A 26,520-nucleotide genomic window follows, 5' to 3' on the forward strand; every position below is an offset into this window, starting at 1 on the left:
GACACGTCTCCGTACGTCTGCAGAGCTGCTGGATCCCAAGGCACAGTCAGATGAGACTCCTCTGAGGCACCAGGGGAAACAAGCCTGCGGACAAGCAGTAAAACCCACCCTTTTCAATGCATCAGCAGAGCTCTCTGGAGCAATCCTCAGGCAGCATTATTACTGGAGCCTTGCACTCATACTCTCACTCCCAAGAAAACCTGCACCAGCAGTTAACAGACTCAAGTCTCTTGAGCTCCTGATAGGAAATCACCATTCTGCAGGATTCCATGGATTTGGACAGAAACTTTTGGCAGCACATCCACAGACAGCTTCCCTGTATTGTCAGTGAAGCTATGAGCCGGGCCGATTGACTGCAAAGGCGGAGGGCAAGAAGAAATAATCAGTTACGCTTTCTTCTACTATTCCCTGGCTACAACAAATTCTTTAAAGACATCACTATTCTGGGAAACTTTTGTCATTTCTCCCTTCATTACTGCTGTATGTCAGACTACAAAACTAGACAATACTGTGAGTTATTTCTCCGGGGAAATGAAAATCGGCTGCTGAAGAGGTTCCTCACATTCCTGCTACCACACAGGGAAGAAAGAACTGCTGGTTAAAAGGATATGCTTCACTACCCACCCTTGCAGGCTACTGCTACACGCGCACGAGCCTCGGGACACCTCAGAAGCCGGCAGTCTGCCTGGCCTGGCGTGTTCTCTATAGGATGGCACTTGAGTCAGAGCGTGGAGAACTGCCATGGATGCTAACCAGGACAGAAATAAAACTGCAGTGCTGGGAACACCATGGTGCAACACTTCTGGCTTAATGTCAGCCTCAGACAGGCTGCAACTGGCAGGTGGCATCAAATACAGGCGGTGGATGTACGATGACAAAGCACAAGCGCTCCAGCTGCTGTACCCTGGCTTCGCTGCAGCGGAAAGCAACGTGATACGGGAGGGGACGGCACACCGTGACTCACGGCTACGGAAGTGATCTCTGTGCAAGAGCTCAATCCTAAAGAGATGCAGAACCTACTTCCCCTCCCTCAGCCCCTAAACAATGAGAATCTCCTACACCCCCACCAGGCTGAGTAAGAAAAGGCCGGTCTGGAAAAGCTGGGCACCACCAACTGTTGGCCAAATCACCTACTTTGTTTTGCAGAGGGGGAAGGCGATCCACGGAAAGGAAATCCCTGCTCAAAGCAGACAAAAAACCAAAGAGACCTGGCAACAGAAGTACTGAGATGACACCCAAAGTGCATCCTGTTCAGGGCACTTAGGAGAAAGGCAGTGCCAAAGCCAACATCTGCCTCTTTCCGTAAGTAACTGCACCCACAGCGAGCTGTGGGACACACCATAGCTCCCACTGGAGATGGCGCTTTCTGCCAGAAGCTGAAGTGCTCTGCAGGAACCTCTCATTGGGACAGGGTCCAGCTTGGTTCCCCAGCTGAGGGGGAGATCTGGAGGAACAAACAACGCCGCTACCTCCTGGCCCAACTTCTGGGTCAACACCAGTAGCAGTTTCATAACCTGGACATCTTGAAGACCACCTCCATCGGCCCACACATGACACTGAGGAGTCACTACCAGGCAAGGACAGCACAGTGATGACTTGTCAAGGTCGCTGCAATGGTAACAAATCCTTGTCCTCCCTTTCCTCTGCTTTCCATTTCCAAGGAGTCAGCTTCCAGATGTCCCCAATGTCACTTATAGCTAAGCTGTACTGGGGAGGATGCAGCAAAAAGCAAGGACTTACCCCTTGGTAGCCACCTGGGCTTCTACCACGGCTGCTTCTGCTGACATACCACGTGTATTTGCAGAAATAAATGAAATCAGACTTGAGAGGCACTCAGAAAGTCAGAGTTGCCTAACAGCTTGTTTCCCACAGGCTTGGACGCTGCTCAAAGTGTTCATGGTCACACGGTCATTCCAAAATCACTGCTTCCTCTTTTTGTTATTATTTTCACCAGCAAGTTAACCCTATACAGGCCAAAGGGACCTGCTGCAGCTTCTACAGACAGCAGCACTTGAAAATACTGGCAGCTACTGGTCCACTCACACAGCAAAGCTTCTGCACAAACCCTGCAAAGCCACCCTGCCCAGAAAACATTTCCAAGACTATCCCTCCACCAGCTTCCTCACCTCTGGAAGCAATTAATTCCTCCAGTCGCTTGTTACAAGGCTTTGATGATTTCTGTAGGGTGCTCCTGGACACCACAAGTGACGGGTGGGAAGAAGAGAGCAGCCACTTTGGGCCAAAAGGTCTGAGGCAGCAAGGTCCCAGCTCTGGGGGGCCTCTCCAGCAGATTTACATGGCACTGCAAGAAGGGTGTCCCTCCAAGCGAAAAGTTACAGGGCCGTCACCAGAGAGGTGGCTGTGGAAGTCAGGAACAGCAGGTTTTCAGATTCGACGTTGGATAAAGAGGAGAAAATACTTACTATCATTTGACAGAAAGACACCCACGTGCCAGGAGGGAAGAGAGACATGAGCAAAACTCTGAATGCGAAACTGATTGTTCCATAAATAATGGAATAAACGGAAATCAAAAGATTCAGAATGCTGGACAAGACAGAAGGGGAGAGACTCCTGCAGTAACTCACTTACATTCAGTCCCAGAGCGTCTGTGTAACAAACATGGCCATTTAGGAAAGGTTTCCACTCAAGACTTGAGGCCAGGCTACGCTTTATGTCTGTACATCATTACAGGCAGCACCAGCACTCAGTACGGTGGGCAGCCAGACTTCTAGACCTCACCTGACTGCACTTCAGGAGCTCCAGAGCACGTTAAGCTACTTGTGGAGACATAGCCCGACTGGAATGAAGCAGGAGCTCGGGGACCAAAACCAGCTCTGACACAGTGCAGGATGCTCTTAACGCCCAGCTGATCAGCTCCCGCTCTCTACAATATTCCTACTGCTCTGACACTGCTGCTCCCTTGGTCACATCACGCTGCTGTAGGCTACAGGGTTGTGAAACTACAGTTGTGCTGACACTGGTGGCTCTCAGCCTTAGAGGGGCTATAGGAGTAACCAAGGAGAGAACATGATCCCCTTCCCTGGAAAAAAAAAAGAATACTTTCACCTCTTTTAAAAGGAAGAAGAGGTTGGGATTATTCTAGTCCAAGTGAGAAGGGATTTTGTGCTGCTCAGACAGCAGGCATTCTTCGTCTCAGACCACGCAAATACTCAGAATCAGGGCTCTGGTTGATTGAAGGACATGGGGTTTTGCTTGCGTAAGCACAAGAGCAATTTCTTCTGTTCTTATGTGCAACAGAACTCAGAAAGTCCGTTTAAACCTGCCAGCCTTGTGTCCAGGCTCACAGATGACACTGGAAGGGAGATTCGGACGTGGTATGCATCCAGGTTATACAAAGGGACTGGTATTTCTGTGATTAAATTTGGCCTCCTTTCCACAGAGGACCATTTCATTCCTCAGGTCAACATGTGAACGGACAGTGCTCTAATCGCCTTCGTTAATCCCCACACACTACGTGGGAGGTGAGCCCTTCCATGTAATAATGGATACACCTGAACACTGTAAGGACAGACGTTAAGAGCCCTTAATTTACAGCCCTTGCAGCAGAGCTCAGCTCTAGGCAGGCTCCTGCAGCCTGTCAGGAGGCCACACTTCAGAAATGCTTTTCACAACAAGCTCTCCCCGCCTCACCAGACACCTGACGGCGTCTCTCTCGGCACATCAAGCCAGCTGATGTGGGGATATGCCACGTGACCTCGTTCAGGGAGGAGGAGGAAGAGAGGTTCTCGGCTATCGCTTACCGCCGGCTCGATGGTGAAGATGTCGTCGGAGAAAAGCACGGAGTCGTCTGGCACCTTCGCCCTCCGGTGCCGGAAGGTGTGGTAGAGAAGGGAAAGGTGTTCTCGGAGAGTGGGGTCCACCGTGCTCTCCTGGAGACAATAATCCTTCTCGTCCTCCTCCTGCTTCAGCAGCCCGCGACACCGCCTGCAGCCCCGGGGAGAGACAAACCAAGCGGCCAATTTAATAAGCACCACGTGTGCAGAGACTGTCGCCAAGTGCAGGGGCAGCAAAGCCCTCGGGGAGGAACCGCAGCCGCTCAGCAGGGGCTGACCCCGAGCCACGGGGTCCCACAGGGATCACATTCTCACTTGGTTGCCGCCATGGCAAGTACTTTTACTCCACGCTTCGAAGTTAAGAAGAGGGTTTTGAAAGCCAGCAGCCTTCAGGAGAGCCTCCTGGCTCAAAGCCACTGCCACAACTGGTGGAGAAGCCACCAGCCACCTGAACTGGCTTTTCCTGCCATAGAGCTGCTCGCGGGAGGCAGATCAAGGAGCACTCACTGCAGTGCTTCACCGGGAACGGGAGAAGCAGCTGCGTTTCAGCTGCAGGTTACTAGCATCGCTCTTTTTCTTCCCTTTTGGACCTGCAGGGATAAACAAACTGTCTGCTCTCTGCTCCCTGTGCTGCCTTCCACCAGAGGATCCCAGAGCACTTGACAGCAAACTAATGAATTCAGGCGTTGCACTGCTTTGGTGAAATTAATGGGTTTATATCCATGAAAACAGAGGTGCTGAGAGGGGAAGGGGCTTTGCCTGGCATCACCCAATAAAGAAGCCAGGACCAGCATCTCTGAATCCAAACCCTTACATCTAGCCTTGCACCACCTTCTCTTGTTCCTCTTTTTGGCCTTCTCTGCAGAGCTTTGACACACCCTCCCTCAGCAGTTGTAGCAGAAATCATTCTAGCGTTTAAGGATCACCACCAAGAGATGAGAAGAGCACTGCTACAAAGCACTTGCTTCCTAGCTGGCATATCGCTGTCCCCTCTTCACGCTGCAGTCCCCTGGCCATGAAGAACCAGCAAGTGACAAGTGACAAGTGACAGCTCAGGGGGGGATGAGTGGAAGGCTCCATAGGTAGCAAATGGAGGCAACGCAGTATACACAGGACAGCGATCATCACCCAGCTAAATCCCAACACAATTAGAAAGGAAATACAGTCAGGGACGTTACCAGCTGCACAGACAGAGCCTCGGGCAAGTGCTGTCACCAGCGCCAAAATTACGTGCTTTGGCGAGCTCCCCGGGGAGCGAGTGCAACGGGAAACGTTTCTCCATGGCTGACCTACAGTGCTGGGCATGAGGAGGGCTTCCAGCCACCGAGATAAGCAACCCTCAGCTCAAGCTCTGCCCACAGACAGTAATTCCACCATTAGATCCCAGAGAGTCCTGCAGGAGGGAGACAGAGCAAACCCCTGGACAGACCTTCTAATGAACCAGGTCTTTTGGGGTCACACCCCTGTGCAGGGTCCCCATTACCCTGAAGCCCAGCAACACAAACCATGATGCTGGGGATGGTTTAGTTGTCCTAAACCATTCAAAAGCACCCATACCCCTTGAGGCATAAGTTAGTTTACCCTTGGGCAGTGTATCTTACTGAAATTCATCTTTCAGACAAACCTCAGCTTCTGATGCTCCTCCTCTTCCTGAGTAGCAAAAGCCTTCCACTGGAAGTGGGCTATGATGTCACTCCGATTGTGGATGACCACAGATCCGTAGTTTGACAGCGTGAGGTAAGTCTTCTCAACTGTCAAGGAGTTCCTCTCTAGTCTGATGTCGACGTCCACAGCCGCTCCATAAAGGCTTGTGTGAATATCTTCACCTGCAACAAAGCAGAGGGAAGTCTCTGCTCATCTCACTTGCTGATGGAAGTACAAGAAACAGAGCAAACCACGGGTAAACAGAACAAAGCGTTACAGCTTTGAGCTGTATCAGCAGTTCCACAGATCGGTACGTGTATCACTCCCGGATAGCTGCATGCGTACGGCATGAGGATGTCCTGGACACCACCTTAAGCACCTTATTTCTGGGTGTGTTTGTCCAGATTTATCCCCAAACGACAGTATTTACAGTGAGATTTTTCAGATGTGCCCAGGTGACCTTTGGGCTGCCATCCCACTCAGCTCACAGGGAATTCTGCATCGAAGCCATTCAGATGCTTCTGAGGAGTCACGCCTCAGCCACAGCTCGCCCAGGGTCTCCTGCGGGCACACCACCAGTGTTGTGTCTCTCCTGATCCCTTGTTGCTGACAAGCAAAGATGCCTGGGGGCACGCGGGCAGAAAAGGGAGGCTCAGAGGAACAAGGGAAGTGACAGCCCGTGGCAGGATGGGACACGGAAGAGAACTTCCCTGGTGCAGAAGCAGTGCCCTCACTTGCTGTGGGTTTGTGAAGATAGGTCAAAATGAGACCAGTGGGGCACGGCCCACACCAGCCTGCCATTACAGTCCTGCAAGCCCACTTCTTCAGCCTGGATCCTGTTGCCTAGGCCTGAGCGTGCAAGTCTACACTGACTATTCCCAAGCTCTTCAACAACCAGAGCGAGGACATCTTTGCCTTCCACCTCAGACCGAGCTGAAGAGGAGAGCGCCCCTGGCTGTGCACATCACCTGATTGATGATTCGAGTCTTGCTGGAGCACCTGCCAGCACTTCACCTTCCAGAACAGGCTCCCACCAAAGGCTCCCTCATTTCCACAGCTTTCAAACCTTCATTCTTCCCAACCAATAACTCCTGGGGGTCAACTGAGCTCAAGCTTCAGTACCAAGCCCACGCTTCCTGTTGCAGGTGAGTGTTTCCCAGGTGGGGTGCAACGAGTCAGCACCACACATGCTCTCTAGAAGTGGAACTTCTATGGAGTGGTGCTTAAAGCCTCACAGACAGTCCCACCCGACAAGTGCAGCAACCTGGTCATACACTGGAGAGCATCCCCCTGCAAAGGCAGAGCCTTCTCCTCACTGCACAGGTTACAGCAAGGCAGCCGGTGGATGGACCTGCCTTTAAAAGGCTGCCATGCAGCAAGGAGAGCGCTGGATGGGTGCTGGATGGACTCCTTAAGCCCTGAGCCAGACAACACAGCAGTATCGCATTCACTCTGGGAGGGGGCTGGGGAATGAAGCAAGACTCACCCTTCAAACAGGAGATCTCTACTGTCATTCATGCATCTCCACACATGGAGGGTTCAGCCTTCAGGCCTGCATAACCCTCAATTTCTTTGCTCTTAAGGGCGTCTGGAGTGGTAGGGATTTGTGGCCAGACATGAGTTACACAGCGAGAAAACCAGCCGTGTTTCCAATGACTGGACAATCTGCTTTCTATAATGGACCACTTAGCAAATAAACACAACTGAAGTTCAGAAGAGTTAGAGGCAGGTATGCTTTATAAGCACTGCCTTTCCCCTCCACTGAATCCTCAGCGTACATTGGCAAGCAGAGGAACCAGGACCCAAGAAATGGGAGACGTGCACAACTCGGGTTCATGGAAACACGAGCTAACGCTCTACGATGATCAAGACAACAAACTACTACAAAAGACACAGCATCAAAAACATCATCATCTCATCGTCTCAGCCCATGGCCATGTAGGTGTTGAAATACTGGGTCTAGCTCTGATCTCAAAAAACAATCTAAGGCGTTTGAAATTAAATAGAGAAGGGCAGAAAGAACAATTAAAAGGACAAAGCAGCTTTCATACGAAGATGGAATAGGATTCCTCAACCTAGAAATCATATGAGAGACAGATGGGAGAGGTTTGGAAAAGCAAGAATGGCCTGGGAAATGTCAATCAGGAAACAATTTGTCACGATTTGTCATAAAGCAGGAACCCAAGGGCCTGAAATAACGTCAGCAGTCAGAAATTACACAACAGTGGTAATTTTCCAGGGAATATGCCTTCCTTTGGAACATACTCCCACAGGAGGCTGTAGGGGCTAACAGCTATAAAGCCAGGGAGCAACCGGATAAATTCTTGGAAGAGAAAACCATCAGAAGCTATTCAACAAGGATGAGAATAAAGCCTCCAGCACAGAAAAACGCCAACTCCAGAGCCCAGGAGGGAGAAAGCATATGCACTGCCTGTTCCTGCACACTTTGCTAAGCGTCCCCTCCTGCTGCTCTCCTGGAAAGGAGCTGGGGACACCGCCACCTTTACGCTCCTGGCTGCAGGCACCGAGGCATGTGTTAAAAGGACAACGAAACCATCGGATGACAAGAGACAGCTCTGCAAGCACTTCCTGCCAAATCCCAAGAGCCCTCGAGTCCTGGCTACTTTAGTCCTGATGTTGTGACCTGTGGGATGTAGATGGGCAGAGGGCAACGCAGGAAAAGGGACTGTGGCAAGACAACAGAGAGGCAGTATAGGGGACAGTGTGAGAGAGACAGCGGGCACTGGGGAGAGCCTGACAGAGACGTGCCTTCCCCGTGTCACATCTCAAACACAGCGCTGTCCAACAATAAAACTTCCCACACGCATAGGCACGCCGTAACGGAGAATCAAGGATCCTCCTTCCTCCACTCAGCAACTCCCAGCAAAATGGGATTCCTAAAACCTCATTCCCATTTGAGGGGATGCACTTTAACAACCCCTAAACAGCGACCAGTTCTCACTTGTCTTTCACGTAAAGCTGGGACAGGGCAGATACAACGGGAGAGGGAATTAAGGTGGCAGGGAAAACGGGGAATGATGGTAGATGATTGTCACAGGGGGGTGCTGGGTGGAGGACACCATGCTGACACCAGGGTCCCCCAGGGACGGACCAGCACCCAGGGACACAGGACACACAGAATAAGGACAGAGTCGCCCTTTGCCCCTTATCTGCTCACTCCTAAGCACTGATGAAACACGCAGAGGTTTTGCAAGAAAAGGGTTCAGAAGTAGTTTGCAAAGCACGTTTAACATCACTCTGCTCAGAAAGGGCTGTTTCGAAGGACGCAGGGAGCGTGCCCAGCACTTACCGGTGTCATAGTGAACTATCAGGGATCTGGAATGATCCCCAGTCCTCAGCGGGTGGAACTCCACTGTCACTTGCATGGCGTCACCGATCCCAAGAGTCCCAATGGAGGGATCGACAGAGAAAGGGCTGCAACAGAGAAAGAGACACATCAGGACTGTTGTGGGAGATTTGGGGACTACATTCCTTTGGTAGTCTAGTCCACTTCAGGTCACCGGGGCAAGCCAGGAGCAAACAAACCACACCCAGCGGAAGACAAACAGAACATACAGGATCAGAAACAGAGCTGCTGACTCCCACTCCCAAAGACATCCAGCCCTCAGAAGATCCTATGGGATAAAATGACCTCGTCTCCCCCATGCTCTGCATCCACTTCTCCACCGTGAGGCTCAAGAGTCTGACTGCTGGCAATACAGAGGGAATGGTTTCTGAAGAGCCCAGAGGTGGTGAGAGCTGTTTGCACGCACAACTTGACACAACTTCCTCAGGAATCTGCCTTTTCCTGCCACCTACAAACCTCACCTCAAGAGATGCAAATGCCAAGGCAACACCTGTCCCAGGGAGATTACAGCCTAGAAATCAGACAGGGAGAATAAAAGTCTCTCTTGAAGACTAGAGAATAATTACAGTTTAACTGGTAGAATTCATTTTTTTGCCTTGAAGACGTCCTGGTTCAGCCTAAGAAACGGCAGGTTAGAGCAGAAATAATCAGAAACTATTTCATTGCAATGAAAGCTGCTCTAAGAAAAAGAACACTCAGAAAAATCTCAATGAATGCAAATGCAGATTAGAGCGACACAATGACAGGGAAACACTCCTTTTTTGTCAAGGAGTATTCCATCTGCAGCCTGAACGGTTAAATCCCCAGCTAAATGAAGCGCCGTTACCAGGAGCACATCAAGGCGAGTTTGACAGGAGGTTTTCTGTGTATTCACAAGAATGCAATCTGGGACTCTGGGTTGTAATCCAAGCTCGGTAACTGTTTGCTTGGCCCACCCAACAAATTCTGTACAACGTGTTGGAAACAGAAAACGTGTTGGTGTCCTTTGGATTTAATATAAGCACTGCTGATGTGTTGCCAGGCACAGCCCTTGGCTGACAGACGCAGACAGACTCTGTGCTTTAATGCTTAGGGATAAGGCAGAGGAAACATTCTTCTGTGTGACGGCAGCTGGACTACCCTCATCAGCCCCCTCCCTTAGCCCAGCCGTTGTACCCGTTGCCGCCTCCATCCGAGACAGGGGAAGAGGCGGAACCAGGGGAAAGCTCGTTCGTTGGAGGACGGACCCGTAGTAAAACTAAAATGGGAGAATTTAGTGGGGAAAAACCTAAGATGATTGCCCCTTTGAGACAAGCGTTGGGGCCGGATGGGCCAGCCCTGGTAAAAGCCCCCTTTCCTTCAGTGGAAATAGAGATCTGGAAGGATCTAAGTGCTACAGGGATGATCCACTAAAAGTGGCAAAAAGATTTGAATTTATCGGGAAGAACCAAAATCCAGATGGGCAGGATGTGGACATGCTACTAGGGGAAATGAGAGAAACTGAGAGACAGCTGATCTGAAATACAGCCTGGGTACAGGTACGAGCACAAATAACTAGTGGGGTTCTCCAAGGCACCGCTGTGGAACAAAAGATTCCTACGGACAGTCCCCACTGGAAACCGAATATTCCCCAGCACTCTGAAAGGCTCCGGAAGTACAGGGAATGGGTCAGACTTGGTATCGAACATGCTATGCCGACATCAGTTTATTGTTCATTTTTATACAAAATTAAACAGGGACCCCGGGAAACTCCCACTGACTTTTTAGATCAGCTCCGAATTGCCATGAGAAAGTATACTAGCATGGACCCCTCTTCAAATGATGGGATAGGGCAGCTGGTCACTCTGGTTTTGGGACAATCTGCCCCGGATAGTAGAAGAAAGTTGCAGAAATTGAAGGAAGCGGATATAAGGGATCTTGAGAAATTACTGGAAGAAGCATGGAGGGTGTTTAGAAATAGAGAAGAGGTGGAAAGAGAAAAGTTGTCTAAGACTATAGCTGTTGCAACTGTGGCAGCCCTCGGTCAAAGGGGTGGAGCTGGTAGGGGAAGTTTTGGGAACCGGAGTAGAGGAATTGGCCGCAGAAGTCGGGGAGGGTTTAGAGGTGCGTTAGGCATGAATCGGTGTGCGTACTGTAGAAAGGAGGGACACTGGAAAAATGAGTGTCCACAGAAGCCAGGGAAAGGGCAAGCAGTCATAGCCTCAGTGAATCAGGACTGACGGGGACCTGGGGCGTCTACCCCAGTGGATCCGCTGGTTAAAATAAAGCTAGGGACAGAAGAAGAGGAGATGGAATTTCTGGTAGATACGGGTGCGACTTTTTCAATTTAAATCAAGAATTGGTACCTATAGGTAAGGATTTTGTGAATGTAATAGGAGCAACTGGCCAACGGGAAAAGGCATTTTTTGGTGAACCTCTTAAGTTCAAATTGGGAAAACAAATTGGAATACACAGATTTTTGTATGTTCCAAATTCTCCCAAATCATTGCTAGGACGGGACTTATCGGAACAATTAGAGGCAAGGATTGAATTTAAACAAGGAAACATGGAATTACAAATAAAAGAGGAACAGCTGATTGAAATTTTAAGTTTGAAGAAGATAAGCCTTGTTAAACCTTTTGAAGTAACACCTGAAGTTGAAGAAATCATTAATTGGGTATATCCAGGTGTACGGGCTCAGGAATTTCAGGAAAAGCAAAAATTGCCACCCCAATCGTAACTGAACTTAAGGAGGGAGCAGCATCCGTCCGTAAGAAGCAGTATCCCCTGAGATTGGATGACCGTAAAGCAATAGAGAGCCCAATTAATAATTTTATACAACACAGACTTCTAGTGGAGTGCGAATCAGAATATAATACTCCTATTTTACCAGTTAAGAAACCTGATGGGACATACCGAGTAGTTCAAGATCTTAGGGCCATAAATAATAATGGCAAAGACTCACACCCAGTAGTGGCAAACCCATATACACTGCTTCCAAAGCTCAGAGAAAACCAAATTTTGTTTACAGTGTTAGATCTAAAGGATGCTTTCTTCTGCCTGCCATTAGCCAAAGAAACTCACAATCTGTTCGCATTTGAGTGGGAGAGTCCCACTTCTGGGAGGAAAACCCAGCTAACCTGGACAGTGTTACCCCAAGGATTTAAGAATAGTCCAACAATTTTTGGAAATCAACTGCCCCAAGAATTGGAGGCATGGGAACCTCCTACTAAGAAGGGCACTCTTTTGCAGTATGTAGATGATTTATTAATAGCAACCGAGACAAAATGGGAGTGTATCGAGTGGACTGTAAGCCTGTTACATTTTCTTGGACTAAATGGATATCGAGTCTCTCGACAGAAGGCCCAGATGGTTCAACTGCAGGTAACCTACCTGGGATATGAGATCTCCGGAGGGCAGCGAGAGCTGGGGACTGAACGGAAGGAAGCTATCTGCAAGACCCCACCACCTCAGGCGGTAAAAGAACTCAGGACCTTTCTAGGAATGAGAGGTTGGTGTTGATTGCGGATTTATAACTATGGAATGATAGTAAAGCCTCTTTAAGAACTTTTGAAGAACAATCCCACCCAATCAGTGCAGACAAAAGAGGCTCAAAATGCTTTTAGCATCTTTAAAAAGGAACTCCTGAGAGCTCCAGCTTTGGGGTTACCGGCTATTACCAAACCCACCTGGCTCTTTTCTCATGAGAAACAAGGTGTAGCCTTGGGAGTCCTGGCCCAACATCTGGGACCCCATAAGAGGGCAGTGGCTTCCTTCTCCAAACAACCAGACCAAGTGAGCAAAAGCTGGCCAGGGTGCCTGCGAGCGGTGGCTGCTGTAATACTTAACATTGAGGAGGCCCGGGAATTCACCTTGGGCCCGAAGATGACAGTAATGGTCTCTCACACTGCATCCGCAGTCTTGGAACAAAAGGGAAATCACTGACTCTCCCCGTCTAGGTTCCTGAAATACCAAGCTATCCTTGTGGAGTCTGATGATGTTGTAATAGAAGTCACTAACGTTGTGAATCCAGCTTCTTTTCTCAGTGACACGACTACAGAGCCATTGATTCATGACTGTTCGGAGACCATAGAGGCTGTGTGTTCTAGCAGGCCCGACCTGAAAGAGGAACCTATGGAGGATGCTCAAGATTCCTGGTTCACAGATGGTAGCAGCTTCGTCCGACAAGATACCCGTAAAGCCGGATACGCGATCACCACCATCGATAAGGTAATCGAATCAGCGCCTCTACCTATTGGAACTTCAGCTCAAAAGGCAGAGATCATTGCCCTGACTAGGGCACTGCAACTGGCAGAAGGGAAGAAAATAAATATCTGGACGGACTCTAAGTATGCCTTCACGGTTATGCATGCTCATGGGGCTATCTGGAAAGAACGTGGACTTCTGACAAGCCAAGGGAGACATCTTAAACATGCAGAAGGAACGCTCCGACTTTTAAAGGCAGTACAACTACCGACCAAAGTCGCCATCATGCATTGCCAAGGACACACGAAGGGTAACACTGATCCAGAGAGAGGTAATAGATTGGCTGATCTTGAGGCTAAGCAGGCAGCTGAAAGAGACCTAGGGGATCAAGTTCTAGCTTTAATTCCGACTAAGAGAAATACTGAATTAAGTGAACAGGAAGATGTTAAATATAGTGAAATAGATCAGGAATGAATATCGGAACTTGGGGTAAAAGTCCCTTCTACAGGATGGGCACAAACGAAAAATGGAAGAATACTACTACCCTCTACCTTGATTTGGGGTCTAGTTAAAGCAGAACATGATAAAACGCATTGGGGAGCAGACGCGCTATGTAAATACCTAAATCATAATTGGATAGGGAGGAATTTGTATACTACTGTTCAACAGGTAACACGACAATGTGAAATATGTCTAAAGAATAATCCTAATACAGGAAATCGGGCACAATTGGGCACAACTGGAAAAGGGAATACTCCAGGAGAAAATTGGCAGATTGATTTCTCTGAACTTCCAAGAAAGGGGGATTATCGAGACCTATTGGTACTAACAGATTCCTTTTCCAGGTGGCCAGAAGCCTTCCCTTGTAGAACAAACAAAGCAAGGGAAGTAACCACGGTACTGTTAAATGAAATAATACCTCGGTTTGGAGTTCCTGTGGTCATTTCCTCAGATAGAGGGCCGCATTTTTGTGCACAAGTTGTTCAACGAGTGAGCAAACTATCGGGAACTGATTGGCAATTACATACCCCATACAGGCCACAAGCAAACGGACAAGTAGAGAAAATGAATCATTTAATTAAGCAACAAATTGCTAAAATATGTCAAGAAGCTAATTAATACTAGTAGCAAGCATTGCCAATAGCTTTGCTCAGAATACGTGTAAAACCAAGGGCGAAGGAAAATCTAAGTCCTTTTGAAACATTATATGGAAGGCCGCATCACGCTGGATATAAAGGGGAAGATCTGAATCAAGTGGGAAATTCTTATCTACAGAATTATCTTATACCTTTGGGAAAGCAGTTGAAACAAATTACTAATAATGTATTGGGAACTAGAGCTAAAGGTTTGGATCACCCAATACATCCTTTCAATCCTGGAGACTGGGTTTATATTGAAACTCTTTCAGATGACCCCGTCCGAGAAAAATGGGATGGGCCATATCAAGTGTTGTTAACGACTTTGACAGCCATCAAGCTACAAGAATGACCGGCCTGGATTCCCTATTCCTGTGTGAAGAGAGCACCTCGCAAAGGATGGACTTCTGAGCTGATAGGACCATCTAAACTCAAACTGCACAGGCAGAATGAGGGTTAGTAATGTGTTGGTATCGGTAATGATAGGTATTGCCAACGCATGGGAAGAAAATGATTTATTGTAAGCTGTCTGCAAAAGAATTTGCAGAAGGAACAAAGAAAGAGGGGAATTGTAGTAAAGAATGGCTAACTAGCCTTTAGAAAACCAGATTTTAGAAAAGAATTGCTGACCAGCCTTTAGAGATAGGAAGGAAGGCTGATTTGTACTAACCCTTATGCATATCTCCATTGCTGACTAACTAACACTTTAAAGATAAGAATGAAGCAGAATCCGCCAAGCGAAGGACACCAGGTGGAATCCTCCCATCAGACTGTGGGGCTCAAGGAACACAAAAGAACACAAAAGACTAAGCAGGAGAGAGAGGGAGGGCAGCGAGCAAGAGCTGGTTCTGTGAATTGGAAAAGACCCAGGACAGTTCAGGGCATGCGCCACAGGACAAGTTCAAAAGTTCAACCCTGAGGAAGACTCAGACCTTCATCCCCAACGACCACCAAGGACCCCCCACGGGGGGTGTAACTTGGGCGGACTGAGACGGGACTACGGGAGGAACTTATGTTAATGCATTCCTGGAAATAAGCAGAATAACCCACCCTTTTCTTAGAAATGTAATGAATAACCATGAAAGCTGTAAATATAAGGCAAGAACCCTAACGCTTGGGCGCGCACGTATGGAAGGAGCCATCCCCCGTGCTGCCCGGCGCCGCAATAAAGAATCCCTGCTGAATAACACTGACTTGTCAGTGAGTTTTCTCGGCTTCACTTTTCGTTACTCTTTACCAACCCTATTACCACACAACAGCGTTCTGCACAAGAGAGATGAGCTCCCTTACCTCTGGGTGTTGAGGCAGTAGCGGGCCTCCCGGTTCCCAATGTTGCGAACCAGCAGGGTTTTCTGGGTGCTGTGCTTGACTGGACAGACAGAGAAGTTCAGCTCGTCAGGGAAGTCCAGGATGGCTCGGGCACCAATCGCTCGGATAGGCACAATGAACTTTTCCCTTTCTGTGATGCAGATGAGCTGGTGGAAATAATCCTGCAGGGAAGGAAACAGTCCCAGCACAGCCCATTTAGTACCATCTCCATGGCAGAAGTAAAACTGCTGTTTCCTAGGACTGCAGCAGCAGCGTTCAGCAGTGCAGTGGTGCTTTTTAACTGAATGACCTTTCATTCCAGCAGCATGACTGGGATGGGGCTGGTCACTTGCAGAGAAACAAGCCCGTTGATTCGCCTGCTTTCGCAGCAAGCTAGCAGCACCAGGTAGAGTTATCTGATACTTTGATCCTGAGGCACCAAAACAGAGTAATTCCCCGTGAGGGATTACAGCAGTAACAGAACCTGCTTCGATTACCACTGCAGGCTACTAAAGGCACCGCTAAGAACCCAGCTGTGCTGTAATAAGTAACATATTGTGCTTTGTTCATTAAACCTGTATGGGAAGGTATGGATGGAAGATTTATGTGCCCGCAAGGCTTGATAGCCCAACCGAAGGATATTCTTGCATAAGTCAACAGGACCCGTAGCTGAGGGGGTTGAGTAGTCACATTCTTGCATAAGTCCACCCACAGGGCAACGAGGAAGACCTTCAGCCTTCATCCTTACGATCACCAGGAGGCAGAGAAAGACCCCCCAGCAACAGAAGGAACATGCCCAGAGTATCGACCTGATTGCGACATCACGAATGCAGGAAATGAGACTGTATATAATGTGCTTACACGAGGTGGGAAGTTGCGAGCCGTTGGCGGAGCGCAGACTCCCCGGCCGCCCAGCGCTGCCTTTGCTCTTGTTCGCTTGCTAATATAATAAAATTCGCATTGGATTTTGACACTTTAAATTGTCCGTGTCTCTACCTATCACAGTGCCACAGCACTAACTCCAGGCCCAGCAACGCAGCGACCTCGTGGAAGCTTGGCAGGGGATGCTCAGGTACAATTCCAAAAGGACTTGCCCACAGTCCGTCTTTGGTGACATACTGAACAAGCTGGACACAAGAATTGTTCTAATGCCAGGCGAGTGTAGGGTACCTGTGTATGCCCCACCCTTTCCCAGAGTGTTACGGGGACAAGGCTGGGGACACACACCCTTAAAAAGCTATCTGATCCCTCCCCCCACCCCAGAACTGGCTCCTCTCTCTACCCAAACTATGGAGATATTTGACAAGTACTTAAAAGCACCAACAACTCCACCCCTGCCCTCAGCAGCCTATTCCAGCTCCACCCTAGAGTTTTTCCCGTGTCTAATTTCAATTTCCCTTCAATTCTCATCCAGCCTCAGGGGACATAGGAAATAGCCTTGCTTCCTCTCTGCTGGGTGGCTGATGCCTCCATCAAGTTGCTCTTGTCAGGGCTCTAGAAGAAGCGACTTGGTGCCTTGATACAATTTTACTGCCTTGACTCAGGAGCGACTTCACTCAAGTCAGATTTGCCCCAGGGAAGAGCAGATTTAAAGCAAGAGAATTCTATAAACCGACCCCACAACAGCAGGACTCTCCAGCCCTGACAGAGGGGTTTGGACTTGCATCCCAGGTCACTGGGTTCTCCCCAGTCCCTGTGGATCACGGTGCAGCAGAGATGCAGAGGTTGTTCAAAGGCAGCACTCATAAGCCTTCCCCAACTAAAACACAGATACTCCGCACGCCAGCGACCGGCAGGCCAACGCAGGCGGCTTTACAGGGCCGTTTCCCAAAGCCTGCCCCTCTCTGCCAAGGGGCTTTCAAGGTGCTGTGCGCCTCCCGACCGCGCTGTCGATGCATTTCCAGCTGAGCTACAGCACTCTGGTACTTCGCTGCCTCACGCGTCATCAAGCACGAGACAAAACGTTCCATTTGTACAAAATTCTGATTCTGCTGTATAAATCCCCACGTGCTCCTCACCGAGCAGCGTGCATCCCCCTCCCGGTGCCCGGCACAACCCCTGCAAAGAGCACAAAACCCAGGTGGGCAGAACCCGACGGGGTGTTGAAGCTGTGCAGAGGAGCTCTCGCTGGCAGAGCTCCCTGCTCCAGACACCAGCCAGTTCAAGGGTGAGACAAGGCACAAAGTATGGGACACTAGTGCTCTTCGGGGTTCTCTCGCCCTGCTTCTGTCTGTGGTGATGGTCATGTGTTGCTCTGCTGCCTCTCTGAACTTGAAGAGCAGCACTTTGCCCTTCATGGGCACCAATTTACCTCTTCCACCCCAAAAATGGACACTAATTAATGCTAATAAATCACATTTTAAAGGCACCAGGATCCTTTGCAAAACCTACCTCAGCGAGATTAAGCTCTTTTGTCACTTGGGTAGTTGGGAGAACTGCCCTCGGCCAACATCATTTTTACCCTAAATATTAATGACGTTAAATAATTTCTCAGTCCCTCCAAAGGAACATATTCTTTCACCAGCATGGGGAGCTAGGCACCACAGGGCATTTCCTCTCCAGTTCTCTATATCCATGCTGTCTGAGGGTAGGACACAGCGCTAAACTAAAATCAAGCAGCAACTGAAAGATGAGAAAACAGGTCCACCCAAAGAAATCTTGCACCTCTGGCCCAGGGCAGAAACATCTGCTGGCTCAAAGCTATCCCCTGACCTGCCTCTGCAACAAAGTCACGCTGAGTGGTAGCAGGATGCTGGTGGAAGGAATCAACCTGCCTTTGTTTCCCTGCGACGCTTCCTCCCTCCCATGCCATGTACTAAATCCTTCTGTACTAACAAGCCTCCAGATAAGAGCACTGACCCTTCCCATCACAGCACTGACAATCAGACTGGCCAGGGCCACAGCACTGGTGGTCAAACCTCCGAGCAGCAGCACGACGTGTTGGGCACGGAATAGGGGCCTGTCGGCAGAGCAACCACAACGCCAGGCGTGAGGACCCAGGCACCCCCCAGGCTCTGGGGTGACGTGTCTGCCTGCAGACTGTACCTGCCCCTTCATTTCTAGCCGTGCTCTTTCAGGCAGAGGTCTCACAGTCACCTGCAGCACACCAACCTCCGGCTGAGTTACAGGCACCCAGAGCTCAGCGTGCCTGTGCCAGGCTGGCTCCCTGCTGTGTGCACAGCCCACCCTCTCCCCCAGACTCCCAGCTGGATCGCAGGCAGGCAAGTGCCCTCAGGGACAGCACAGCTGCAAGGCCTGAAAACAGAGGGTAGGAAAAAGCATCATCTTCGCTCCAGCCCAGGGTGAGGCAGGCAAGTGGTTGCCAGATGAGAAGAGAGAAAAGCTCTCTGGATCTATTTGTTCCTCTAGGATTTTCCAGAATAATTAAACCCCTACCAGTGAGTAGAGAGATGGCTAAACATCTTATCAACACCCCTCCCTGCCCTTTTCCTACTGTTCCGTGTGCATCTTCCCTCGCAAGCGCTCAAGAAAGCGCAGGCAGGGAAAGCACAGCCCGTCAGTCCCCACCGCAGTGGCTCGCAGCACCACGCAATGCCAGGGTGTGAGGAGCTGCAGCCTGCCCGACCACAGCCTGCAGCAGACCTCACAGCAAGGGGTGGGCTATCCCAGTGTGCAAGAAAAAGGACACTGTTCATGTTCTGCTCTCTCACTACTGTGTCCAACATGACATACACTAAGGTGACTCCAGTTTGCAGAGGTAGTGGTCCTCAATCTCGCCAGGCTCGCTTTGGGTCCTCCAAGTAACTGGTCGCTTTTAAACAGACTTTTGTATTTATAGGTAGTGGAGCAAACCCATACCTATGCAGCAAGGGACAGATACTAGAAACCAACATCTTGAGAGGCTGCTCCACCGCAGACAGTGGACTCTCACGCCTGAAGCCAACAGACAGTAAATGTTCCAGCACTGAAGATAAAAACAGTCTGAAGCATGTAAGAGCCTTCAGCTTACGGAAGCATAATCTTCACCATGGGGAAAGAGTTTCTCCCAGTTCCAGCTCCAGCGCGAGCCCCTGCAACCAGGAGAGTTCCCAAAAGCCCACACCAGCTGCCCTGTTCCGAATCCAACCCCCCAGGGTCACCGTCCGCTGAAGGCACCAGTCTCCGGGGACCTCCAGCCTTACCTTGTTCTCGTCAGGGATGAAAACGATGTGGAACGTTGAAAGCATGCCGGGGGCTACCTTACGGTACACGTTATTGGCGCCGATCAACTTGAAATAAGGGGAGCTCTCCAAGACGACCTTCAGCAGCCGAGAAACCTGCAGGAAAGACATGAAACTAAGATTTTGCCACTTGCGGAAACATGAGAAGAGACCTGGCCTTGCCCTGGTGACATCCTTCCTTAGCCACCCCTCCCAAGCACTTTTAGCTCCAGAGGTACACGCACATAATACACAAGGGTGGACTTGAATCCCTTCTGCCTGGCCAAAAGAGTTCTGTGCCCTGCTGTGAAGGACTCCCCAAGCAGGTAAGACACCGGCAGTACGCAGATCTAGAACCTGAATCAAGTCATCCCCGTATTCACCAAGCCCAAAGAACCTGCTTGCTTCTGCCTGCACGTATCCATGCAGTCATGCCTCCAGAGGGAGAATGTATTATCTGAAGGCAAAATAGTGTTTGTTATACTGGGACAAGGAAGAAATTCACTTCTAACCTACTGGGTTGGAGTGTGACAGTCAAGCTGCAGGGCTAGAGTCATGCAGGCAGACCAGTAAGAGACAGAGATCCCAGATATTGTGGCCTTACTGGGAATAAAAGCAAACCTGAAGAGCAAGAGGAGGAACACAGGAAGGCAAAGAGACGACCCCAGAAACAAGATGGCCAAGAGAACTTAAAGGGGGCTGTAAAGAAGCAAGGGAGAAGCAAGACACTCTCAAGGACAGGTTGATGCAGAAGATCAGAGCAGTCAACTTGCCAAAAGGATGGGAAGCCAGAGGACCCCCCAAGCTGTGCCTACCAATTACGGGCTTCAAAGGCATTTTCTGCCTTGAAAGACAGGACCAGCACTGACTCACAGTGGGGTTTCGTTATGAAAAGCCAGTCTCTGCTCTCCAGAGGCTCTTGCTGCCTGGCGATTGTAGCCAGGCAGCTGCCAGTGCAGGCAAGCCAGATTTCGGGGTATTCCTCCACACACCCAGCAGTCCCTGCAGGCACCCTGCTGCAGGTTTCTGCCCTCTGGGATACCACGAGCACAAAGAGAGCAAACAGGCATTTTCTAGCACACAGATGCCAACCCCGGAGTACCAAATCTCATCTCAGAACGGCTAAAACAGGAAATTTTGACTGACAGGCAGCTTTGATGAGAAACAAACCCACCCAAGGCTTGGGAAAAATGGAGGTTCATTCTGCACCACTCATCCGAGCCTGACAACCCACGGCCAAGGCAGTCCTGAACTCTCCAAACGCCCTTTGCTCCCAGCAAAAGTTCCAGGGCAGTGTGTTCCAGGAGCCAATTTCACTCTGCAGACAAATGTTTTGGTCACCAAGTCCCTTGGGAGATGAGCACACGTGGCCAAGACCTTCAGCAAAAGCCACCCAGAACATCTCTGAGGGTGGCGAGGAGCAGCCTGAAGATAGAGAAGCCATTTTTCAACACACAGGTAAGAGCAGTAAGTATATGGCGAAACACTTCTGAATTGGAATGACTCCAGAGCCTCTGTTTGGAATCCACTTCGCTGTTAGCCAGATTTTTATGGAGCAGACAACCTCGTAGTAGAAGTCAGTATTCAGAGGAATCTGGGAAACGGGTGAGAAAACTTTGAGACAGAGCACAACGTTGCTTTTCTCCAGGATATTACCAAAAGCCAACAAAATTAGAATACAAAAACCTCTCTTGGCATTATCACCTCTATCTTTGTGTACTTAGACATGCCAAGGATTTCCCTTAGAACTGATCTTACTTTTACCCCACTGCTGTCCAATGGTTGAGGTCTTACTAGCTTCAAAACTAATTCACTTTGAAAAAAATCAACAGGTCCCACACTGCTTCCCCTTTACAGGGCAGACAAACCCCAAGGTGCAGCTCGACAAGTTGATTTTTTTTTTTTTACTGGGAACAGCAGAAATGTTGAGGCACAGGTTCTTTTCCACTTGAGGAAGCGTGAAGAGAGCAAATGAACTGTTTGCCAAGTACCAGCCAACAGGCAAAGTCAGACATTTTGAAGTGTCACATGGATAACGGAGCATCTGAAGCCAAAAGACTTAGTGGGAATAAAGCAGAGCCATAGGAAAAGGAAAACTGAGGCACATTTTAATTGGAAAAGAGGATACCTACAGGAAAGAGTGCCCAGGATCAGTCTGGACCACTCGAATGGTATCCCTTGGGCACGGGCATCCATGCTGCACCTTTCTGATGTTCCCAGGCTGAACACCGGGCCAGGAACGGCACAGGACTCTCCAGGAATAACGGAGGGACCACACCTGCATCCTTCCTTGCCAAAGGGTCTCCCATTTTCAACCGTCTCCCTGTCAAAATCTGTTCTCTCAGAAGCTACTTTGACTTCTCTTGCTGTTTCTCCACCTGCAATATGCCCTGACAGCTTTTTTTTGTCCACTTGGTTGTTTCCCCCAACAGGCAGATTTGGAGAGGGGGTTCATGCACCGGCTCTCAGGTACAAGTCCATCTCCCCATCTTGCCCTCCTCTCATGTATACCTCTTCTTCTTCCTTACAAACAGTATCTTTAATTACACCTTTCTTCTTCTGACCTTTCTCTGCTTCCAGTACCCTGACTGTTCAAGACAAACCCTTGCGCACACAATGTTCTCTCCCAGAGCACTTTTTAACTCGGCTCCTTTCCTCCCTCCTGTCTTTTCCAACCAGTTGCTCTTGGCGCAGGCCCCACTTGAGGAAATGCTTCCCCTGCTGAAATTCTAAAGGTCTCCGTTTTCCTATTTACAGAGGAACAAATTTGCTGACATTTTTCATCTTTTCCCTTCTCAGCTTTCTTGGGAAATCTCTACTTGACAAAAAGAATCATTTTAAGGTGCAGACCTTCAAGAGCACATTACTCTGGATAGGCTGTGGCTCTCCAAAGGGAAAGCAGAGAGCCACGTTGGCTTAGAACAACCTGAGCAGAACTGAATTAAGCTTAGCAGGAACCTCAAGTGGCACCTAAAGGCCTCCCACCGCTGCTGCTGAATCAGTCTTTCCCCACCGCTCTTTCAAAACACCTTTCCTGGAGTGCTAATGCCACTAACTAGAACTCTTTCCATCAGGAAGCTGAGAAGACTCAGCCCCTGTGCTTTGACAGGAAGCTGCACAGAGGCAGCTCAACAGGCTGGGAGAGGCAGAGATGTCCTGCCAGAAACCGAGATTAACCAAGGAGCCACCAGCACGTGGTGCACACTTGAGGTAAAGCACAAGAGCAGGTAGAACTGTACAGCCCTCAACACCCCATCAATCCAGGGCTTTCAAGGGGAAGGATGCTGACTAGAAAAGCTCCTTTGGCTAAGATACCACCAACGCCTGGCCAAAATCAGACAGAGAATCCCCACTATGGGAAGATTTCCACCATCTTGCAAAATAAGGGTGGGAGACATTCCATTCTGGATGCGCTGTGCTGCAGCAGGTACCTTGCTATGCCGTACACCACGGGAACTGCACTGCTCTCCTCTTCCAACACAGTGCTAGACCTCCGCCTCCCAGCACTTACCTTGTCCTTGTTCCTCAGAACCAGGGGCACTTCGTAGACCTCATGGGGGACGTAGCTCTGGAATACCACCTCTGATGGGAACGGCTGAAATGAGCTCTGTTCCGGGTCAACTGCTGAGAACTGGAGATGCAAGACGGAGCAGTGAGAGTTCAGTTGCTGGCAGAAAGATTCATGAAGGAGAATCCTACACTACCTTGATCTCCAGGGAAGTATAGTCTCTGGGTGACTACGTCTGCCCAGCTCACACCAGGGAAGCGGCAGCTCACCCACCTGTGTTCTGAGCTGATCAGGTTTCTGGACCACGTTGAGCACGCTCAAGCTAAGAAGCTCTTTTGGTAGGGGTTTCGCCAGGTTTCCGTCTCCAAAATGGAAGGCAGCACTTACCTCCAGCAGAGCTCTGCGCTAATGTGGTCACACAGCTCCAGAGCACTTGCTGCCAGAGCCGTGAGCACTCATGGAGCAAGTGAAACCCAAGAATTTACAGGAGACTCCATGGGAGACAATTTGGGGGTAATCTTTGAGACAGAGAGACCGAGTCCCACACATCCCCAATATCTTTTTGGATATTGGAAACCAGGAAGAAGAGAACAGTACCAGAGGAGGTAAGGCAAAAAAAAAAAGTAACACACTAACTAGGAAAGACAAGCGAGGTGAATGCTGGATGCTGAGAGGGCTCAGCTCTTTTCTCAGCATTACTGGCCAACCTGAGTAAGACTGGACTTGGTATCTCCTGTTTCCATGAGCTTTAAATGGATCTGCAATTGTATTCTGTTATTGCTGCTTTATTTAACACCACTGCGGAAGCATGCTGAAAATACACACAATCAGCAAATGCTTACAGAGCAGAGGCGTTACGTTGAGAAAAATCCTCCCTGCTTTGTCTCCCCTCAGCTGCACTGTCCCCCCTCGAAAGGCACAGGCAGGTCTCCTGCCTCTCCACAGAAGTCACTGTCACACTGAAGCCAGCAGCTGCAGCACACCGCCAGTTATTTGTGCCCTCATCTGATGCCCTCCCAACCTCCCGTGCTGACCAGGGCAATCCTGAACCAATTGGTTACAGGTCTCTTGCTGGCAATTTTCCACTCAACAGCCTACCTCGGTGACCTACCCACTTGGACTGTGTTACACTGAGCAGTTCTGCAAGAAAAGCAGCTTTAAACATACATCAGAGCAAACATGGACCCAGATAAAGCACCTCCACTCCGCTCTGCCCGGGGCAATTCCCCGCTATACCCGGCAGCCTGCAAAATCCAACACCCTGTACGGGTCCCACACGTTGTTCCAACCCAAAGCACTAATGCAACTAGTTTTGTTAAATCCTGAGTAAACACCATAGGCCCTCAGCCTGCAAAGGCCAATGCTGCCACCACCCAGGGAGTCCTGTGACCCCAAGCATTTGACAGTGACTACACCAAAGCAAGAGGCGGCTATTTCAGCAGGATGGAACACGGCAAGCTCATGCCCTCGTGTCCCGCCCCAGCCTTCCCCCAGGATCGTGCTGTCAGCAACATCAGCTAAACTCCAGCAAAACCCACCAGCTTCAGCGGAGGGTATTTACATCGGCTTAGTGCAGATCAGGACTTCAACCTCTCACCAGGGAAAAATGTTTTACCTTTCCCCCAGCAGAAGGAACTCCACCACCACCAGCGGTTTGAAAGGACAGCAGGACCTAGTCACTGAGGTATTCAGATAAGCTGGAGGCAAGGCTGTCACAAGCACGCCTCCTCTTCACATGTCACATCAAACAGCAAGGAAAAGGGCAGGAAAAGGCTACCTTTGGATGAAAGGTTTCACTTCTGTCTAGAAGATGGATAATCCGGGGCCGCCTCATCTCCCGAGTGCTGGCCAGCCTCTGCTTGGTGGTGAGAGACATCTCCTTCAGGAAGGCAGAGGGAGTCAGCTGAAATGCAAAACACCAGCAAGATGTACAGAAATGCCTTTGTTCAGGAAGGCTTTTCTCGTCAAGTGCCACTGATGAAAAATTTGGGATCACAGCCACTCGCATAGTCCTGGAAGAACCCTACGTCACCTGCTGAAATATTTAACATCAGTAAATTAATGATATAGAGCAGAATACACATGCCATAACCAAGTGGCTCTGTCCCATTAGCTTCTTCATGATTTGGTGTGACATTTTGGGGATTTCTGCTCTTCAGGCACTGGTTTCCTCTTTAGTTTTGCTGGATCGAGCCAATGACCTTTGAAAAGAGTGGGGAGGAGTTATCAGAAATCCCCCAACTCCACCCTTGCACAACGCCAACACGCGTATGGAGACGTCTCTGCTGGGTGCCTCAGAGGAAAGCAGAACAGCAGTGTTGTGCCAAGACGGAGGTGGAAAGGAATGGGTCTGAGTTTTAGTTCTCTCTTTTTAATTAGCACTTGCTCTATCTCTGTTCCGGCCTCACAGACCCCTCCACAAAAGTATACAGAGATACCTCCTGGACAGAGTCTCAGCACTAGGTCATCTCCAGTCAAGTGAGCTCCAGTCAGCAAAGGGGACATTTGTGGAAGGGAAGGAGGAATTGCCCTGACTCCACTGCTCTTTGCAGGGCTGGATCGGGGCTCCACAAAGAACACAAGCTACAAACAACTGGTTTGCAGCCTGTTCTATCTGGGAGCAGCAGGTGTCAAGTCTTCAGGCAGAGTTGGAGCAGCCCACCACATGCCCAGCTGTCTGGACGGCAGCTATGCTCAGAGCAGCACTGGCAAATGCGCCTGCCCAACAGAAAATACCACTGCCCACGCCAAGAGGATGGAGAGAAGGACACGCTCGTGCTTCAGCCATTCCAGTGCAATGCCCAGTACATCCGTTTAACTCCGCTCCGGCGGCACATCCAGGCAAGACTCTGGACTTTCTCTCAAGCAGCACACAGTCCATCCTCCACTGCACCATGGCAGCCACCTCCAACAGCAGCATGGCAGCAAAGAGATGGGGAGGGGGTGGCTGGCTTCACGATGCTGCTTCACAACAGGGGGGGCCGGCAGAGGAGGGAAACACGGGCAGTTTCCAGCCTTAACCAGCTCCTACCTGGCCTCAGCAGGTACTTACGGTTACAGGCTCCTCTGCCTCTCTGACCAGCTTCGGATTGCAAGGTGCTACCACTTTGCTCTGGAATCCATTGGCCGTTCTGGAGGACCCCATGGAGTGACGGATCCTGGCAGCAGCCATGTCTCAGCTCACCTGGAAGAAGCAACAAAGGGACTTTGACAATCCAGAGTCCCCTTCACGGCAGACCCAAAGGATACGCCTGTGTCTCCAGGCTGGGGCATCCTTCATAAGCGCAGAACGTTCAGGCCTCCCCACCCTGCTTCAGGATCAGACCATAGCAAGTGGCAGAGTTAAAATTCATACAAGTAAAACCCCAGAACAAACATTCTGAGCCAAAACAGCCTGCTGCTGTGCGTGCAGTCCCACAGGCCACACACCCACCCCAGC

At 49.8% G+C, this 26,520-nt stretch overlaps 1 protein-coding gene across 1 annotated transcript in view; it reads right to left on the bottom strand.

Moving 5' to 3' along the window:
- LOC147413508 (axonemal central pair apparatus protein HYDIN-like) overlaps positions 1-26,253 on the bottom strand; it is a 119,338-nt gene extending 93,085 nt beyond the window's left edge. The window contains exons 1-8 of the mRNA XM_086478735.1: positions 26,134-26,253; positions 24,859-24,984; positions 23,085-23,204; positions 19,556-19,690; positions 15,396-15,595; positions 8,749-8,873; positions 5,419-5,620; positions 3,762-3,945 (exon numbers count right to left, since the gene is read on the bottom strand). Of these exons, the coding sequence (XP_086334861.1) occupies positions 3,762-3,945; positions 5,419-5,620; positions 8,749-8,873; positions 15,396-15,595; positions 19,556-19,690; positions 23,085-23,204; positions 24,859-24,984; positions 26,134-26,253 (1,212 nt within the window). The remainder of the gene's footprint in view (positions 1-3,761; positions 3,946-5,418; positions 5,621-8,748; positions 8,874-15,395; positions 15,596-19,555; positions 19,691-23,084; positions 23,205-24,858; positions 24,985-26,133) is intronic.
- Between the last annotated feature and the right edge of the window lie 267 nt (positions 26,254-26,520).

Source organism: Leptosomus discolor, chromosome 27 (genome assembly GCF_034619465.1).
Source record: "Leptosomus discolor isolate bLepDis1 chromosome 27, bLepDis1.hap2, whole genome shotgun sequence".
In the NCBI taxonomy this organism is placed as follows: domain Eukaryota; kingdom Metazoa; phylum Chordata; class Aves; order Leptosomiformes; family Leptosomidae; genus Leptosomus; species Leptosomus discolor.